Genomic DNA, 20,293 nt, shown 5'->3' on the forward strand with positions numbered 1-20,293 from the left:
GGTCGATAGGTGTTGAGAGCGGTGTTCTAGCCCTTGTCAGTTATGCTGTACCAGTTTCAGTGGCCTGGTCTGGCAATGGTGCGTGGGCTTTGGACCAGAACAGGGATGCTAAACTTGACAAAGGCGTGGTCTGTCTAGGGTACTGTTGTGGGCTCGTCAACTTGGATGTTGCTGAAGATGGTGAATATAGGGTCCAGAAGGTGTCCAGTGATGTGGGTAGGCCCCTATACTTTTTGGGTGAGGTCCAGGTTTCCAAGGGTTTCAATGAGTGCTCTTGAGTTGAGGTCGGAGTGGTCTTCCAGGCTGAACTTGAGGTCTCAGAGTAGAATGAAATTGCTAGCATCAAGTGAAAGAGGTGCAACTTAGTCTGTGATGGTGACTGTGAAGCTGGTATGCAGTCCTGTTGGTCTGTAAATGAGAGTGCTTCTTAAGGTGGGGTGAAGTTGGCTGTGACGTGGAGTTTGAATGACAGGTATTCCATAGTTGAGGATGTTATGTTCGTGGATGTGGTGCAGCTGATGGCGTTCTTGCAGATGATGGCAATTCTGCCTTTGCGCTTGTGAAGACTGTCTTGCCTGCCTGGCAATATTGTTGCGGGGGAGATGGACTGCTGTTGTGATGTCAGGTGCTGATACAGGGTTCAGTCTGGTTTCCATGAGGAAAAGCTGGTCAGGGGCATTGTCTTACAGCAGGTCCCAGATCTCTGTGGAATGTTTGGTGAGTGAGTGGGGAAACATCTTTTATCCTGCATGTGTTACTCCGCATGCCATTACCCCACATTTTTTACACCCCATATTTTTTTACAATGCTGGGCTTTACACCGCAAACTATTACAACGCATTCCCCAAAGTAACGCCCCGTGGAGTTAGAATATTAAATTGCATTGTAATAGAGAATGCGTAGTAATGGATTGCTTTGTAAAGTCATGCATTGTAAAAACTGAGGGGTAATGGCACCGGAGTAAAAGTGTGCAGGTAGAGTGTCCTATTCGAGTGAGTGGGTGTTGAAGAGCATGCATGTGAGTGTCGAGTGATGTGTTGGGGGTTGCAGGACTGTGTGAGATTGCGTTGAAAACTTGTGGGAATCACAAGAGAATTCTCCCTCCGTGTTGTTTGGTGAAGAGAGACAGCAGCATATGGAACTGTACCCAGGGTTGAGGGCACAGAGGGTTGCAGCGTAATAGTGGCGGGTGAGTGGAGGACCAGGATTCCTGTTGTTGGGCGCAGTACATGTGCAGACGGGCTTGCCTTTGGCACCCCCGAAGCATGTCCACATTGTGGCAACCATTAAATGGGTCCTGGGAGGGGAGAGAAGTGATGTCACTATCTATGCTGATGGATGATGAGAAATCCAGTGATGGATGATAGGAAATCCAGCAATGTAACTTCCTGTGCAGATGGATACTAGAAAGCATCCCACTCAATGAGCGCTGTATTACAGACTGATCCAAAATGCACCTGACCCTCGAAATTCCAGGCAATTACAATGTAACAGAGTCAGCTTTTAGAAGCTGACTCTACCATTGATCAACTAGATGTGCTGTGCATCACAAATATTGTCAAATAAACACTGGGAACACCATCTTCTACAAAGGTAATCTACTGTATGTTTGTCATCCATTCTTATGTACACAAATCCAATACACGATGGCTGCCATGACTTGCCATAACACAGTAGCCAAATATATTCTGTCCTCCAAAACGACCATGTGTTGCATTGAAGGCAGTCCCTGCGGCTGTCTTGCATTCGGTTTGCCCTCTTCATGCAGTGTTAAGTGCTGGCAAATCGAAGGAGCTTTGCTCTCTCAAAGAAACTATAATTTAACACAGTACATTTCTCACATAATAAAACAACACATGAATCAAAAGTGTCTCCAGAGCTTATGATATCTGATTTCTAGTTATATTCTGCGAAGGCATTGATGACATTGGTCAGTAAATAAACCTTCAATTGAATACACAGGAGCCTAGACTACGGACTCTAGTGTTTTGCTAATCAGTCCTTATTTGGAAATAAGTTGCTCTTTACCATGCAGCTAAAGCATTTGCATTACATTGAGAAGTGCTACAGAAAACCTTACATTAGCCAAAGAATAGCAAGCAAAGAATTTTGAAAGAAGATGAAAATGGACGAGGAGGTAAGATCACTCTTTATACTGTACAGCAGGGGTGTCCAACTATAATTACAGAGCCATGCCAAATTTCCTGATTTTCATACAGGATCAATTTACAAACAATAAATTTACATCGGAATTATTTGCATAATCTGAGTTATCCTGGAAACCTAGCATGGATCTGGCCTTGAAGATCAATGGAGGACAACTCCTTTTATAGGGTTTTTAAATTAAACTGTTGTGGGTGCTGCATTGGAATCAGAATCACAGGATATCTACGGTAAGGAATGTTGGTTTCTCCAATTAAGGGTATGATTTGACACACGTCCAGAGTTTAATATCATTGCACGACAGTGAAGATGTCCCTGCATCTGTGCCATATTGATGACCTCAATAAAGAAAAAAACATGACCATTGTAAATGGTCTACCTATAAGATAGGTTATTGAGGGAGAGGCACATTGGCAAATATGTCTCAGATAGTAAATTCAATTTTGATATAATTTACTGTGTACTACTTAAAGATGTCTCTGATAGGGGGGTAAGCACAATGTTTATTCCAATACATTAATGGGCCACAAGACAAGCTGTTTACTACTAAAAAACACAACAACGTATTGGTGTGTCAAAATTTTAGGTAGCACCAGGTTTAAACTGCACCAGTATAGCATAGATTCTACCCTTCAGTCTTTTGTTTTGTGTGCGGTGATCCAAGAGTGATGGATGTGACCAGATGTAAGTTGCATGCTCACTGTGCCACAGAACTCAAGCTGCACCCTACTGATGAGGCCGAATCGGTCTGGGGTTGCTTTTGTTCCCATTCAGAGGAAACCAGGTCTGGCATTTAGCGCTTGACTTTTCCTAGTGGAGCACGTCCAAGCATGATTTGCGTTGTGGCTGGAACCTGTGTGAGGTAGCATGGCTGACAAAAAAACAATATGCTGGAACGCTGTCCAGTGTACTTTTCTGTGGCTGATATTAATTTAGGCAAGCCACTCATCAACTGTTTGTTTTCCTACACATTGGCCTATAGCATTATTATCCAGAAGCTCTGAAACTAGCATTTCCAAAGTTAGAAGCAAAATATCATTAGAACTTAGTAATATTCTGTTACCCTTTGGATTTGGTATTTCTGGCCAGATATAGAACACACACAAACATATGACCAGGTGCTCAAATGTTTGAACCACATGAAACAACTGCCATAATCACATGCTCTACAGATATTTCTTAATACCCATAAGAGCTTTTTGGATTATAGCATACAGATTTTGAAGCAAGCCCCTGAATTCAAACTAGTAAAGCACTGCATGTAAACAACAACACTGGCTTTGGTTCCCCTTTTTATTCTGTAGTCTTGAAAACGGCAGAATCAAATCATCCATGTTAAATACAAATAGATCAGCTAGGTCGAGGGTGAATGCATGGCCTAGCCTCATACTTTTATCAGGTGGGAAAGTATACATGATTCCATCCTTTCTCCAGCTGGACATCATCTAAATCCATATGGTGAAAATGTTCACTAAAGTCTATAAGTGTACTAGTATGTGAAGACCTGTATTCGTCTAAAAGAGATATGGCACTGGACTGAATCTCTGCTATTAGGATCATAAACATGATGAAATTATTAATGGGGTTCTTTACAGTGTAGCAGGCAAGATGTGAAGCTTCCTGTATGGTAAAGGCAGAACCTTCATCTCTTATACTCTTATATGCTTTGGAGCTTTTTATTCCAAACCGGCTCCCACGATCAGGACAGGAGCCACAATAGGAGAAAAAGAAAGCTGCAGATTCTGACGCTCCAGACTTTCCCACCCTTACCACTCCCCATGACGTGTGGGGCATACGCATATGTGTATGCCCATACGTGGGTCCCTTGCTCACTTTGCCACTGGATTTGCCACTTGATTCAAACTAGCCTGGCTGATGAGGGCTGTTAGCCCAAAACCGGTCCCAGGATGTTTGTTTCCGGTCCAGGGAAGCCACGGCTTGGCAGTTTGGGCTGGACTATCCCCATAAGGCGCAGGGTCAAGACTGATTTGCATATAGCTGTGTCTCAACTGGGGTGGTGAAGTGAGCTAAAGAACAATGATGGATTAATCCCAGATCTGTGACTGGGGGTGAGTGTGTGAAAGGTTTTAGCGCTGGGTCCATCATCTCCTTGTTTTTGCATATGCATATGTCCCAAAGATCCTTGTAAAGTGAGACCCTTTGTTACAGGCCTCCTATCTTGATTCCATCCTGTCATATGACTTCTTTTCCCACCACCAGCACCCAATCCCGAGGGCCCTAGAAATCTATATTCACTTTGAACCCACCATCATACTATATTTTCACATACTGGTGGATTTGCCAAGCCAGTCAGGTACATTTTCACTGTTTTCTGTGCAATATGAAAGCAGAAATGGCATTGGAAGGGCTGTCCTAAATTAGGTGGTGGCTCAATAACATTTTAGTGTCAGAGCTAAAATCAGCAACACTGTATTCCCTTGTCCTACCAATGAAAAGGGGAATGATGTGGTGGGCAGAATGAAGATTCATCTTCTAGGTAAATGGTGTGTTACTGCCCGCTTGTACCTGAAATGCCTAGAGAAATATTTCCTCACAACAAAATCTAGAAAGAAGCACAAATTCAGAACTGTTCAAAAGTCACCTTGGACAACTACATTTATTATCAATTCGATTATTCACTCTTGCAGATGATTAAGAATTGTACTTTGAATTTCTTAACTAAAAGTCAAGGGCTGCCTTACCAAAGCGTCTTAGCGTGAAACAAGAATAACATTTTTTAGAGACAAGAAGTATAACCTTATCGGAAGGAATTGAAAAAGCACCTTGAATGTCCTCTTTTTTGCTCAACTGGGATCCACTGCAGTTATTGCATCACTGGCCTAATGAGGTTGGTCTTCCTTAGATTTAAACACAGTCTTGCCACTTAAATAAGGCATTTGCAGAACAAACTGATACTCAAAAGGGAAGCCTGGCACTGGCTATGAATCCCTGGAGTCTCTGATTTCTTACTTTTGAGAGCTGATGTAAACTATATTAATAATATTGCAGTCTGGACAGTATGACCGTACATTACTAGTGATGGAGCAGGATTTTCGCGAAAGAAACTTGCTCAGTCGAACACCCCTATAATACGTACTAACTGTAAGTAGTGTCAGAACAAACTAATGTACACATTTACACTACATGTGGGAAGCTTGCTTTGCGATGTGCATGAAATAACCCTGAATTATACGTAAATAACCGGAAATGTAATAAAACGAATTAAGACGGTTTGCATGGCAAGGCCGCATGTGAAATCGGTAAAAAGCATGGTGTGTGCTGCATTAACACTAAAAAATAATGCAGCTTTTATGCTTGTGCTATGCTAGACTAACTCATAATTAATAAATGTTCGTTTTCCGCTCTTTTAGTAATGGACAAGTCCTCCATATTATGGAGTTAGCCTACATCTAGTGAGGGTGGCATTTGGAGCAAGCATGGACTATGTGATCACGTGATCGAACTGCTGTGCGCAGCTGAAAAGGCTTGACCTGGTGAAGGACGGAATTCTTGTAGAGCAGCCAAAGCCAGTGTTTTTGTGGTAACGGAACTTGTAGACGTTGAATTTCACAAAATGTACAATACATTGTTACATGTGTACTCATGAGAAAGAGCAAGTATTGATGACTGTATAAAAAATGTTTTAAACAATGGTGTAGTCAAGGATAGATGATTTCATAGTGGGGTGACATCCCATCGCTAAACCTCAACCAATCCCTTAGCTAGAAACATTTATTTTGCAACTGCTGTGGGATGGACATGTAATTTTAGGGTTTAAGAATAGGTGCTTGAGGTTTAGAGAAGTAGGAGGAGGCCGCTTATGCTGTAGGTGTCCGAGAGAGGGTGCGTCGCTGATCGTCAGTTTGCTGTGAGGCCTAGCTGTTCCTGTCCTGTCCCTATTTTGGTCTTGAGTCTTTGATCCATGACTCTTGAATTCAGGGGTCCCCCACTGCTACCTAGGCCTGGGTGGTGGTTTCCCTTTACAGACCTCTTGGGTTTGTATTTAACTTAATTTAGCATTGCAGAATATATTTTGCAGGTGTATTTTTGTCTCTGAAACTTCTGTCTCTTTATCTATCCCCTCCAAAATTGATGGATTTGTTTGATATATTTGTTTACATCTAATGTCTCTTCATCTATCCACTCTAATGCAATGTAAATGTTGATGAATGACTCCGTTTTTACTCTGTTATAAATTGAAGTTTCTCTCTCATGAGGTTTCCAGTATTTGAACTTTTGAATATGATAGCTATAAGCATTTATTATTACTAGATAAAATATTTAACCTCACAAGGAGTTTGTGGTTATTTTTTTCCAGTTTTGTTATTTAAATATCCAATGTTATCAACTCTTCAACTAATTGGTCCATCGACCAAGTAGATGAAAAGTCGATTTCCAAATGTTTAAATACACTAAAGTACAGGATGTATAAAATTTGGTGCTTGAGTAAACTAGAGTAGAGTGAAGAAAAACTTACAAACTTGACCCCAGCTCATCAGGGATTTGAGTGAATGTGTATGGGTCAAAGTGATGTAGTGTTGTTGAATATTTACCCCTGATCAATATATATTTGGGTTTGCGGTGGATCACTAGAAACGGTGTGAAAGAGTGAGATAAAAAGCTTTTACTGGCCACTATTTAGGCTACCTTCTGGAAGACATATTATACAATGTAAAACATTTGGCCTCATTGTATCATAGTGGGGCAGTATTTTGGACCATGTTCTTAAAAATATTTAGTGCCTAATTTATTTAATGGAAGGTGGCCCATTTCTCCATCAGGGAGACAGAGTAAATTACTCCATCGCCATGACGGAGATGGTGCCTGCCAAGTTTAAAAATATCCACCAAGCTGGCGGTCATTTCTAAAGCATTGGCAGGAACCTCCATCAAGGTAGTTCTTGACAATGCCTTATTCAGTTTAGTTCAGGGCCCAGTCAAGAAGACTGAGCCCTGCAAAAAGCTGTTTTCCTTTCTTATTTTCAAAAAGAAAATCCAGTAACAGCATTTTCTTTTTGGAAATGAGAAAGAATATTTCCCCCTCATCATGGGAGTTTTTTCCCATGGAGATGGGAGCATTTAGCAGGTTTAACTACCCTTTACTGGTTATCCTGGTACTGATGGGCAGTGAAAATGTTATCAATGTAGCTGATAACCTGAGTATCATGGATTTTCTGTAGGATAAAGTCCAAATTTACAACTGCAGCTGATGAATTTTGGAGCCCATCTTTCACAATTGTATGGAGAAGCATACTACAGAATATTTATCTAAGAGATGGTCACATAGAGAGGAACACACAGGATGGGGTGTGCTACAGGCATAGGACTCATTTTTATTTATTTTATTTTAGCAATTTTATTTAGCGCAGACATGGCCCAAAAGCATTAGTGTGCTTTACAAAAGTAGCAGAATGCTGGGTAAAGCAAGTTTCAGTTACAATAATTAAAATTCAGACCTTAGAATCGGTAGCTGCAACCAGGAAAGATGCAGCAGATACGTCAATGGTGGAACACAGTTCAAGCAACAATTGAGATGGTGGTGTCACATTATGAGGGTAGTTCGAATCCTGGTGGAGAGAGTACCTAAGTCTGGTCAAGAGTGCTTAACCAAGGTGTCTCTCAAATACGAGGATCTTGAGGTCCTTTTTGAAGGTGACAACGCAGGTTTTTAGGTGAAAGGGGGGAGGTGAGGAGTTCTAAATTCCTGTGGCACTACTAGAGAATGATTGACTTATGTGCTGTTCTCGACTGAAGGTGGGGGGTTCCAGGAGCAGGGATTGGGCATTTTGGGAACCCATATTTGCTCCAGATATTTTCAGTTTCTCGCTTAGATAGAAGGGTGAAGAGGAGTGCAGTGCTCTGTGGGTAATTCAGGCGTGTCTGAATTGTGCTGGTGCTTCAATGGAAAGCCATTAGACTAAGATCTATATAGTATTCTTCCCCATTAAAGATATACGTAGCTGGTCCTTCTTTTACAAAGAGACGTGGACAAAAAGCTGAATAATATTGGAGAGGCCATTGGAGGTGGATGGTTATCTCACTGTGGCACAGATCTGGTAGGGATTAGGACTTCGTGTGACAGCAAAGATGGCATTCTCTTTCGGCCCAGGCTGTCCCTCAGGGCTGGTAAATGTGAAGCACTGCAAGAGGGTGGTGAAAAAGAGAAATAGCTCCATCTTGGCAAGTTGTTCCCCCAAACAAACACGACGACCTGCAGAGAAAATGAGATAGGAAGTCCAATCAATGACAAAGGGGTAGAGTGTTATTGTTGGAGAAAAACATGCAAGAGCATTCAAGCTATAGGATCTAGATTTCACTGAAGAGCATTCTTCGGTTAGATTTGCAAGGGACTTCAGTGTTCAATTTGCAACTTCCACCCACACTGATGATAACCCAATTCTATGCACATATGATTCTCTCATCTTTATCTAGATCATATGCAATATGGTGGCGAACAGCATTCTGGAAAACCATGTCCACCCTAACTAATGTGCAGAAATAATAATTTCACTAATTGCTTTCAGAGAGCACGGCTCTCCGAGTCCTATGAAAGTGATGTGTGCCATGATTGTAACTGTCTCTCACACACACACATGCACACACACACTTGTATTCCCTCCTCTATCAAGCACAGTCCTTATTCAGAGTTGCCTTTAGCATGAATTTTCACGTTTTGAAATGTTGTTGTTGTTTTAGAACGTGGTATATGACAAGCATTATGCTGATATTTCATTATATATATCTACCGCCATTGGGTAATATATAACCCAGTTGCGCTTACCAGTGGGTAGTTATAGTTAGAATAGTTAGGATGGTGTTTTTGATTTGCTAATAACTTTGGCTCCGTTTAACGTATCTTCCTGAAACTTTCCACAAAAAGTGCTCTTTTTTGCTCAGCTTCATCCTAAAAAGTTTCAGGGTGATCCCTAAAGCCGAGGCTGAGGGATTGGGGGGTTCCAAAACTTAAAATATCCATGCATTTTCCATAGACTTCTTTGGAAAATGATAGAGTGAAAATGGCTGAACGGAATTACACCACATTTGGAGGGAAGCTAGAACTTGGACAAGAAAGGGTGTTTTTGTGATTTTATGTAAATCTGTTCATAAGTTTTTTATAGCTTAAGGCTAAAAATATTTCCATATAGGAGTGGTTGGTTTCAAGAGACAAGTGCTGGTCCGGCAGGAGTGAGATATATTATTGCCTGGCCACGACATGTAGAACAATGTTGCGGCAGCCACTACAGGACTTGGGGACTTAGGGGCATATGTATGAACAAGCCCTTTTGCGATTCCTTAATAGCGATTCTTAGCAAATTGCTATTAAGGAATCGCAAAATGCTATGTATGTAGGAATCGCAATAATAATTGCGATTCATTAATATTCCTTAATTGCGAATTGCAAATCGCGATTCGCAATTAAGGAATACCTTCCCATTCATTCCTATGGGCGTAGAGGCCCATAGGAATGAATGGGAAGACATTCTCAATTTGCGATTGCCAATTAGAGCATCGCAAACTGAGAATGCAATTTCAAGGTGGCAAGGGTGTCATAAGGACACCCTGATGCACCCCTGAAATGAGCAAGTGTGCACACGTGGAGCACATACATGCCCTATGGGGGTGTATGTGTGCCACATGGCACTTTGAAAAAGCAAAAAAGTGCTTTTTTCCAAGAATTTGCAAATTACCACCAACTGTCAGTTGGTGGTAATTTATGATTTCTTATGCCAAATTCGCACAACTTAGGTGCTTTCTATATCGCATTTAAGGAATCCTAATTTGTGATTCCTCAAATGCAATTGGAAAATAGAGAATCGCAGATTTTGAGATTCTCTAATTTGCGATGCGCTTTTGGGATGATGCATACCAAAAGGCCTTTTCCCGTTCGCAAACGGGCCGATTCTGAGAATCGTCCCGCTTGCGAACGGGAAAAGGGCTTGATATATATGCCCCCTAGTCCCCTGTCCTAAAAAATGTTTTTAAAAAAATAAATAAGGGAATGGGTAAATTCCCAGTCCCCATAACCCTTCTGGCCCTGGGGCCCAAAAAATAATTTCTTTTTACAGAGATCCCGTGGTACACTCATGGGATTGCAGAAACAAAAATGGTAGCGGCCCGGGGGTTAATATTGATAATTATTTTTATAGGGTGTGTGGTCCTATGTAACTTTAATTCGCATCCTCGGCATGCAGTGCACTGATATTTACAGCGCATATTACATCACTCATGACATGATCTATGACATCACTGAGAACATTGAATCAACATTTGAAATGACATCATAAATGACAAAATGATGGGCCTGATAACGAGTCTGGTGGCAAGGGCGCAGCAGTAGTGGTCTTCCTACTGCCCTATTACAATTAGGGTGGTCTGACCGCCATTGCCCGTCGCAGCTACAAGGGAACGGACGTTTACTGGCAGTCCAGAGGCCTCAAAACCCTTGGCGGGACCGCTGTGGTCCCGCCAAGCATATTACAATTTTCCTCTGCCAAATGGTTTTCATGGCAGTTCCTCCTCCATGAAAACCTTAGCGGAGAGGAAACAAAGGGGGCCCTACAGGTCCCCCTTGTGCCTCTGGGCCTTGGGGTGCACACAGGGGGGGGCACAACATTTGCCCCCTTGTGTGCATGTACCCAAGTTCCTGCACAGCATGGACTTTATAGTCCATGCTGTGCAGGAATTGTGTTTGGAGTTTCCACTGTAGGATCCATTTTCAGAGGCACCACTGTGGGAAAGTAAAAAAAAAGCCCGCCAGACACGAGTAATGCTTGTAATCTTATGGGTGGCCAGACCACAGGTTTGGAGGTGCGGCAGCAGAGCAGATGCAGTGCCGCACCGCCAAACTCGTAATCAGGCCCCATGCATGAAAGGGGCATGAGTTATAGTTACGCTTTAACTGACAGTTTCACCTAACTATAACATTCCTATAATGACTCTATATATTATATATATACACACACACACATATATGTGTATGTTTTTGTACATAAATATATCTTTAATATTATATATTACCGAGTGACGGTCGCCAGTGGGTAGTTATAGCTAGGACTAAGTTTCCATATGAAAAGTATTTTTTCATTTGGTTATAAATTTTGATCATTTGACAGATCTTCACAAAACTTTCAGAAAAAAGTTCTTCCACCTCAACTCTTTTTTGAAAAGTTTCATGGTGATCCATCAAACGGGGGCTGAGAAATATTGCGGCTGCCATTGCAGGACTCCGTGGACTTAGTCCTCTGTCCTGAAAATGAGTAAAAAAAGAACGATTTATGGGGGCAGAGTAGGTATACCCTGCTCCCCCCAGTCCTTTTAAAAAGGGGTGCCAAAGTGCTGAATTTTTTGTTGCTATTTCGGGATACTCCTACTGGATCATGGCAAAAAAGGCATTTTCGTTAAAATTAATATGATTCCTAGGATGAGTCAGGGCCTGGGGTCAATAAATATTGTTGTTTGGGGGATGGAGGTGTGTGGGCCCTCCTCCTTAAGCCGATTTTGGCTCAAGGGGGACTGCATATATATATATATATGTAGAAAAAATACTTATGTACCTCTATCTCTACCCAGCCCTGAATCTTAAAACCTCCTTACCTCCCTTTACCTCTTCATGGCCCCCATAACCCTTAAAACCCCTTACTCAATTTACTTCTACCCATATCTGAACCCTAAATAACCCTTACCTCCCTTTACTGCTATCCACTGCTGAAACCAAAAAAGCACTTACCTCCTTCTACCTCTACCCACCTCTGAACCCTAAAACCCTACCTGATTTTACCTCTACGTGTCCCCTGAACCCTAAATAACGCTTACGTCCCTTTTGCTGTAAATACCCCTGACCCCTAAAGAGCTCTTATGTTTCCTTACCTCTAGGTACCCCTGAACCCTAAAAAACTCACCTCCCTTCACCTTTCCCCACTTCTAAACGCTAAAAAATGTGAGCCTTAATTACCATATTTTAAATGACGTTGAAAATATCTTTTAAAAAAAAACTCCTTGCCTGCCTTGTAAAGTACTGCATTATGTTTTAAGCAGATAATGAGGACCCCCTGAAGATTCCTAGGACAGGGTAATATATGTTTGAAAAATAACAACCTAGGCAATTCTTGTAAGTAGCAGTTGTAAGTCTTTTCTATCTAATAGTCAGAACAGTTTAAGCAGTGAGACGAAAAATGAAAATTGTAGTTCTTTTTTAATTATAAGTTTTTGGTACATTCACAATTAAAAACAAATTTATTATATACATAGTAAAGAATCATGACAAATAATAAAATAGATTGTGGGTTACATAGGGATGAAGAATAAACAAATGTGGTGGCACAACTGTATGTTATTCGACGCGCGTTTCGGCGTAGTTAACGCCTTCGTCAGGAAAAATAAGGCCACAATTCCTGTAATGTAAAAACAAATATAAAAATTCTAAATCATATTTCATCACTGCCAATATATTTGTTACAATTTCTCTTATTGTTGAGTTTAACATATCTCAAGTCTGACTAAATTATTTATTTAATAAACAGATGGTATGCCTTCAATCACAAGATTATAGTTGTGACTTTGTTACAACAATACTGAGTTCAATCACAAAAAGAAGAGAACAATATCTGAGACGTCACTATCATCTAGATACAATAGAACTACCAAAACAATATATTTCATTCTTTAAAATTTCAGCATATTGCTAATTGGTAGTAATTTTTACAGGAAGAAGGAGTAGTGAGAGAATATAGAGCAGATAGTTGTGTTCTCCATTAATATAAGACAGAGGATAATTCATTACATGTCTACCTGTGCTCCAAGGTTCAAAGGTGGGGTTTCCAGGAATTTAAGTAGGTTATTTTTCATGTGAGTGAATACCTATTAATGTAGAACATATTGTTATGGTTAGCTGTTTTTATTAGAAGCCATCTTCTTTACTCTAGTTAAGACAAAGGTGATTGATACCTTAATTGATGTTTATTCATTCAAATATAGTTGGTATTGAGAGGGGATGGCTATTCTTTTATGTTCTGTATTCCGATAAATCCATGAAGATAGCACAACCTAAGGCGATAGGAATTAGAGAATATATAACTATCTGATATTAAGAAGGGGATGAAACAGCACTGCTGGGTTTCTAGTTAGTGCCGTTATTGCGTTACCTTATTTGGTGGAAGTTTACGAATGGATGACAGTTCTTTAATACTTCATTGCGAGCAGTTCATATATATGTTAAAACCTAGGAAAATAAAAGCACGGGGATGTTCAGATGACTGTTATATATATCTAAACCAGATTGTGAGGTTAAGTTTGTAGTTAATGTGATTGCCGCATTACCTGGTATATAATAAATTCTTGTAAGTGCCGAGTCTTGATAAAATGGTTGATAAAACAGTGGCAGTAGAGGCGTAGCAGGTATGATATAACCTAGGAGTTGGAAGTAACACGGATGAAGTTAAACAATAATGTGGGGGAAGGATGTGGAAATCAGAATAATTACTGTGCTGTTAGTACAAAAAAATATATATGCTGCTAGTAGTCTGCCAAGTGGGGGAGGGGTATCGCTTTTTGGGTAATACTTGAATCAGATGTTTTAATGTGATTCTTGTATGCGCGATGGATATCGTTATAGCGTTGTTTGGACATACAGCGTTTGATAGTTGTTAGCAGGGCGTGGTCGTGTTGCATCAAGTGTAAGAATGTCTATCGATCGATCTAAACAGGCTTACTTTAGCATTAGAGACGCCTGAAAAATAGACCGTGTCGTTTCTAATAATGTTATACGATGCTGTGTTAGTATGTTACACGAGGACGCGGTCACATTAATTTACGTGCAAAGCGAATGATGGACGATTATATAAAGATGGTGCAAGCTTCTGTTGAAATCTAAAATGTTAACAGTGTCAAGCTGGCTCTTAGTAACTCAGTATTATTAAGTAGCAAGCAGGCTTACCTTTGTGCTAGACGCGTTATCGATGTCGACCGGGCTCTGTGGATAATGGTTGAAACAATGTATCTCTGTGTATCCCGTCTATATATTGGTTTTCGTCTTTTTGAGTGGTGCCTTCTAATTGGTGCAATTCTAGAGCATAACGTGTGGGGATTACGTTGCTCTAATGGCGTTAGGCTACGTTTACAGCGTATTAAAGTGGTTAACCTATCAGTGCAGCGTATCGCTTTTTCGAGTCGTGTTCTAACGCGACGTGAAAAAAGGGGCGCGTAGCGGAGTTCATTAACACGTGGTGATCTCTCCTATGTCTTAATTTGTACTTTTATCGTCTAGATCGTGTTTAAAGAGGTATATGTGTAGCTGGCAAACGGTTACAGCCCCCATATTAACAGCACAGTAATTATTCTGATTTCCACATCCTTCCCCCACATTATTGTTTAACTTCATCCGTGTTACTTCCAACTCCTAGGTTATATCATACCTGCTACGCCTCTACTGCCACTGTTTTATCAACCATTTTATCAAGACTCGGCACTTACAAGAATTTATTATATACCAGGTAATGCGGCAATCACATTAACTACAAACTTAACCTCACAATCTGGTTTAGATATATATAACAGTCATCTGAACATCCCCGTGCTTTCATTTTCCTAGGTTTTAACATATATATGAACTGCTCGCAATGAAGTATTAAAGAACTGTCATCCATTCGTAAACTTCCACCAAATAAGGTAACGCAATAACGGCACTAACTAGAAACCCAGCAGTGCTGTTTCATCCCCTTCTTAATATCAGATAGTTATATATTCTCTAATTCCTATCGCCTTAGGTTGTGCTATCTTCATGGATTTATCGGAATACAGAACATAAAAGAATAGCCATCCCCTCTCAATACCAACTATATTTGAATGAATAAACATCAATTAAGGTATCAATCACCTTTGTCTTAACTAGAGTAAAGAAGATGGCTTCTAATAAAAACAGCTAACCATAACAATATGTTCTACATTAATAGGTATTCACTCACATGAAAAATAACCTACTTAAATTCCTGGAAACCCCACCTTTGAACCTTGGAGCACAGGTAGACATGTAATGAATTATCCTCTGTCTTATATTAATGGAGAACACAACTATCTGCTCTATATTCTCTCACTACTCCTTCTTCCTGTAAAAATTACTACCAATTAGCAATATGCTGAAATTTTAAAGAATGAAATATATTGTTTTGGTAGTTCTATTGTATCTAGATGATAGTGACGTCTCAGATATTGTTCTCTTCTTTTTGTGATTGAACTCAGTATTGTTGTAACAAAGTCACAACTATAATCTTGTGATTGAAGGCATACCATCTGTTTATTAAATAAATAATTTAGTCAGACTTGAGATATGTTAAACTCAACAATAAGAGAAATTGTAACAAATATATTGGCAGTGATGAAATATGATTTAGAATTTTTATATTTGTTTTTACATTACAGGAATTGTGGCCTTATTTTTCCTGACGAAGGCGTTAACTACGCCGAAACGCGCGTCGAATAACATACAGTTGTGCCACCACATTTGTTTATTCTTCATCCCTATGTAACCCACAATCTATTTTATTATTTGTCATGATTTTTTACTATGTATATAATAAATTTGTTTTTAATTGTGAATGTACCAAAAACTTATAATTAAAAAAGAACTACAATTTTCATTTTTCGTCTCACTGCTTAAACTGTTCTGACTATTAGATAGAAAAGACTTACAACTGCTACTTACAAGAATTGCCTAGGTTGTTATTTTTCAAACAAGTACTGCATTATGAACAGGCCAAAAATAACCTGCGTGGTATACTTACCTGTGTTGTACTGACCTACATTGTAATGTCCCAAGTAATAGAAATTGCATGGCAAACGTCACATACCCCATAGACAGACACATACATATTCACCTGCCGAGAAAGCCATGAATGCCTCTCGCTTCATAAAGTTCCCATCTTTATCCAGGAAGTGCTGAGGGTAGAACTGGTGAGGCTTTTCCCAAACGGTCTCATCCTTCAGCACAGAGGACAGGTTGGTGATTACAGTTGTACCCTAAAGAAAAAAAACAAGACCAGGAGAGACATGTTTAAGTTTAGTTAACTGTAAAAGGTACTCTCCAATTAAAGTGTCTCCTGCCTTTCAATGGTCTAAAAGATGCAAATCCAACATACATGGCCTGGCGCTGGTGAGTAGATCACTCTAAAATGAGCAGGAAAAGATTGGTATAAGATTTAGGGCCAGATGTACGGCCATTCAGTTTAGCGAATGGCAAATTGCGCAGAATGGCGGCTTGCAATTTGCAGCTCGCTAAACTGAATGTACAACAGTGTCTCAGACACTGTTTGCGATTCCCAATGGGGTCGCAAATTGCATGCCTCATCAATATTCATGAGGCAAGCGCAATTTGCGACCCCATTGGGAATGACTAGCAAGGATAGTGGCCTGCTGGGTCATCAGACAACCATGTCTTTGACTGCTTTTTCAATAAAGCAATGTTTTTTTTCAAAATGCGGCCCGTTTTCAGTTTCATTTTTTAGGTCAGGCAGTTGTCCCTGGGACCACTGCCTGCTCTTAAAAAATATTTTCACACCCATTTGCAAAATAGAAGAGGTCCCCAGGGGACCCCTACCCGTTTGCCAGTGGTTTACCACCTACTTAAAATAGGTGGTAAACTGTGATTGTTTTAGTGACCACAAATCCGGTCGCAAAACAATCATACATTAGTGTTAGACTTGCTATTAGGAAGGGACGCCCTTGGCACGCCCCTTCATAGTACCGAATTGCAAACCATATTTTGCGAGACGCTAATAGGTTAGCGACTCGCAAAATATGATTTGTGCATAGGCAGACCAATTTTCATTTCGCAAACGGGACGAATTCCTGTTTGCGACCGCAAAAAACGGTTGTACATTTGCCCCATAGTGTGGAATAAAGTAAATAGGTAGCAACCACATAATCCAGATGCAAAGCTTTGTCAGGATAAGGATTACTGTAACCCATTCATTGGGTTAAAGGTTTTTACATCACTTCCATAAACTTCATAATGATTCAAATTCTTTGATCCTGGGTGTGCATCTTCTCACACCTTTTTACTTTCAGGTCTGTTAAAAAGTAGAAGTGTGAAAAGATTCCATAGAGCTTGTTGTGTACTGTAGTACTTTCTCTTGATCTTGTGACATCCTACTAAGTTTGGGTTTGTTCGACTGTATTGTTGGTATTGTCTTCAGTAGTTGCTTACTGGAACTGGTCATCAGATCCATTGTTCTGGTTTCATACAGGAAACTGTAGTGCTTTGCATTGTTCACCAATTACCCCTTTCTCTATCTCTTGTGTCCCAGAGGAAAGCCTCTCCCTGTCACTTCCCGTTTTAACCCCTTGTCCGTAGTGTTCATTAAATCCACTTAGCCATCAACCTGTTGTTGAAAATTGAAACAGCGATGTGATTAAGCATTCACTGAAGACATGAATTCCCCTTTCTTAGAACGAGTCTCTCTTCTTATGTTGCCTAATGGCCGGACTCCATTTTGTATTGTCATGTCTCCACGTGCTCAGCACGAGAAGAGTCCTATCTCCGTTTCAGTTGCTCTCGTTATCTGCCTAGTAACAGTCTATAAATAGTTCCTTTGTCCGTCCGGCGCATGCCCAGACTTGACCGCATCTGTTATCAGTTAGTCCCTGCTTGACCATGTTTTCGCGGGCTCAAGGAGTGTGTCAACTCCGCCCACATATTGATTCTGTATCGAAAATGTCCATAAAAGGCAATATTCCTTGCTTCATGTTGTATCCACCCACTTATGAGCCCCTCTGTTGTGTATAAAAGGGGACCATGTACGCAAGTTCTTTGTGCTACTCTATGCAATACTGAAGAGTGTTGTATAGGTTGTAGGACCACCCTTAAGGGTTAATAAACTTTGTCTTTGTACTTTGCAGTTTCCGTGCCAACTTCCTTGTAGCTTCCATTACAGGAGAGTGAACCCTTGTATCCTGCGGGCCTAGCTGGGGCCTGTATTCATCAATTGGCGCCCGTCACGTGGGGCTCATCGGCGACTCGGACGCTCGAAGGACTGGTCGTGACGAAGGTGAGGAATTTGGCCGGGGATGTGATCACTGCCAGAGGCATTTTAGTCCTGGCATCCCGAGGTTTTCTTCCTTCTCTTCCGCACTGACCATCTGGGTGGCGCCGGTCCTCGACTGAGACCTCTTGTGTCGGTTTTGCCGTGACAGCCGTTTGGGCGAATTTTGGAGCTTGGCAGTTGGAATCTGGACACTCTTGATTGGTAAGAACCGTTGTACGGTACTTGCTCCGAGTTTTTGACGCCTGGGTTGGCCATTTGAGTTTGATTTGTGATGACCGGTCATATCTTGTATTGATTACTGTGAGAATATATGCGTTGCAACACATATAGGCAGGTAATGTGGAGATATTTCTCCGGAGCTGTGTAAATTTGAACGGCGCAAGGTTTAAGTGCCATTTTTTGATAATACTGCATATTTTGCATTATTTTTGAGCATGCCTGCTTTTAGCGCACTCCGTAAGTGGTGCTGCTGCTTTGGAAACCGGTTAAACCTCGAGGAATCTGCTCCGGCTCCCCCAGAGGGGACTCCTAATAGGGATATGTATGTGAAACATGGTCTTTCTTCTATAATGTACAGCACAGTATGGAGGAAATACACCAAAAAGGATCCTGAGTTGCGCTGGCCTTTGTATGGATCGTTTGATATGCGTAAGATTGAGTATGTGGAACAGTGTATGTGTAAACGGCGTGCTCGCCAAGATATGTTTGAGTGTGTGCGGTTATGGGTGAAGGAAGTGCGTGAGCGAGAAAAACGTGAGAAAGCGCTGTTTGATAAAGAGCAACGGAAGAATGATCATGTGCGAGCACAGGAAGCGAAGCGTCGGGAGGAAAGAGAACTGACGGAGAGACACGAGAAAGAGCGTCGGTTGCAAGTCTCGGGTCAATATGCTGTCCGCCAGCCACTTTATCCTGTCCTTACTAATCTCGAAGATGATTTTTATTTATTAGATCGCTCTCCGCCCCCTTATGTTGGCGCGTCTGCCCCGAGGTCACAGGATTCTGGATCGGCTTCGGGTAAGGTAGACACGCGGTCCATGTTATCGCTTGACCGAATGGGTGAGCTTCGGAAACTTTCTTTTCGTGCACTCAAGGGCAAGTTATCCCTCACCGAATTGTTGGATTCTTGGGAAAAGTGGCAGGATAGAGAGAAGTTGTATTTTTTGGGACACTTTTCTGAGAAAGTGATTACTGTTTTTCGGAAATATTCAGATGCTTTTGAGCCTGACGATGTGGTATTAGATGCTAAAGCATTACGTAACGGTGTTTTTTCTCCCTCTAAGGCGCCTGATGTGGCTCGACGGCTGTTTGCATTACGGGACGCGGCGAGCGACCTTAAAGAGAGAGCGCGCCTAACAGCAGAGGAGGAAAAGCAGTCGGATTCACGTATCGGCGATGACCACTCATCTACCTCCTATTCAGATAAGAACGACCTAGTGCATGCTAAACCAATGCGAGAGGCGGCACCTTTGTATGTTCCTCCTAAAGGAGCGGGAACTAGTTTGGATATTACTTCCGCCGATGCTAAGGGATATTTTGTGTATAATTGGGTTTATACTCCCTGGCATAGAGCTGATGTTATGGTATTAAAGAATGCACTGCCGGACCCCCGCAAGAATCCAGCGGCCTTTTACGAAGAAGTCGAAGGGGCCTTGAATTCTTGTACTATGACCTTAACAGATATAGATCTGTTCTTTGGGCTTATCTTACCGCCGGATATGTGGCGATCTGTGCGGAAGGTGGATGATCAAGCCGCTTTTAAGGCTAAGTGGTCTGAGATCGAGGATGAGGATAGGGAGAGGAAACCTGCGCAAAAACCGCCTCAGATTATCTTAGATCTCCCCGCTGCTATTTTGACCAAGTTGAAAACAATTATTCCCCCTAAAAAGATTGACTGGAATATGTTAGCCTCGTGTAAACAGAAGGTTGATGAATCAGTTGCAGATTTCTTTACGCGCTTTGAGGAGACATTTCATGATTTTAGTGGTCAGTCACTTACGGATGATACAGGTCGACACCTTTTTGTTGATAAATATGTGGCGAATTTATTACCGGAAATAGCAGCTCGTTTAAAAGGGAGTGAAAGTTCCTGGTCCACCT

General features: G+C 41.2%; 1 protein-coding gene across 1 annotated transcript in view; it reads right to left on the reverse strand.

The window, feature by feature from the left end:
• Positions 1-4,753: 4,753 nt before the first annotated feature.
• The window catches only part of LOC146833610 (cytochrome P450 2D15-like), a 363,035-nt gene continuing 347,495 nt past the window's right edge, over positions 4,754-20,293 (reverse strand). The window contains exons 8-9 of the mRNA XM_085601486.1: positions 16,031-16,172; positions 4,754-8,373 (exon numbers count right to left, since the gene is read on the reverse strand). Coding sequence (XP_085457612.1) covers positions 8,195-8,373; positions 16,031-16,172 — 321 coding nt within the window. The 3' untranslated portion in view covers positions 4,754-8,194. The remainder of the gene's footprint in view (positions 8,374-16,030; positions 16,173-20,293) is intronic.

The sequence above is a fragment of the Triturus cristatus genome, chromosome 4_2 (genome assembly GCF_964204655.1).
Source record: "Triturus cristatus chromosome 4_2, aTriCri1.1, whole genome shotgun sequence".
Classification (NCBI taxonomy): domain Eukaryota; kingdom Metazoa; phylum Chordata; class Amphibia; order Caudata; family Salamandridae; genus Triturus; species Triturus cristatus.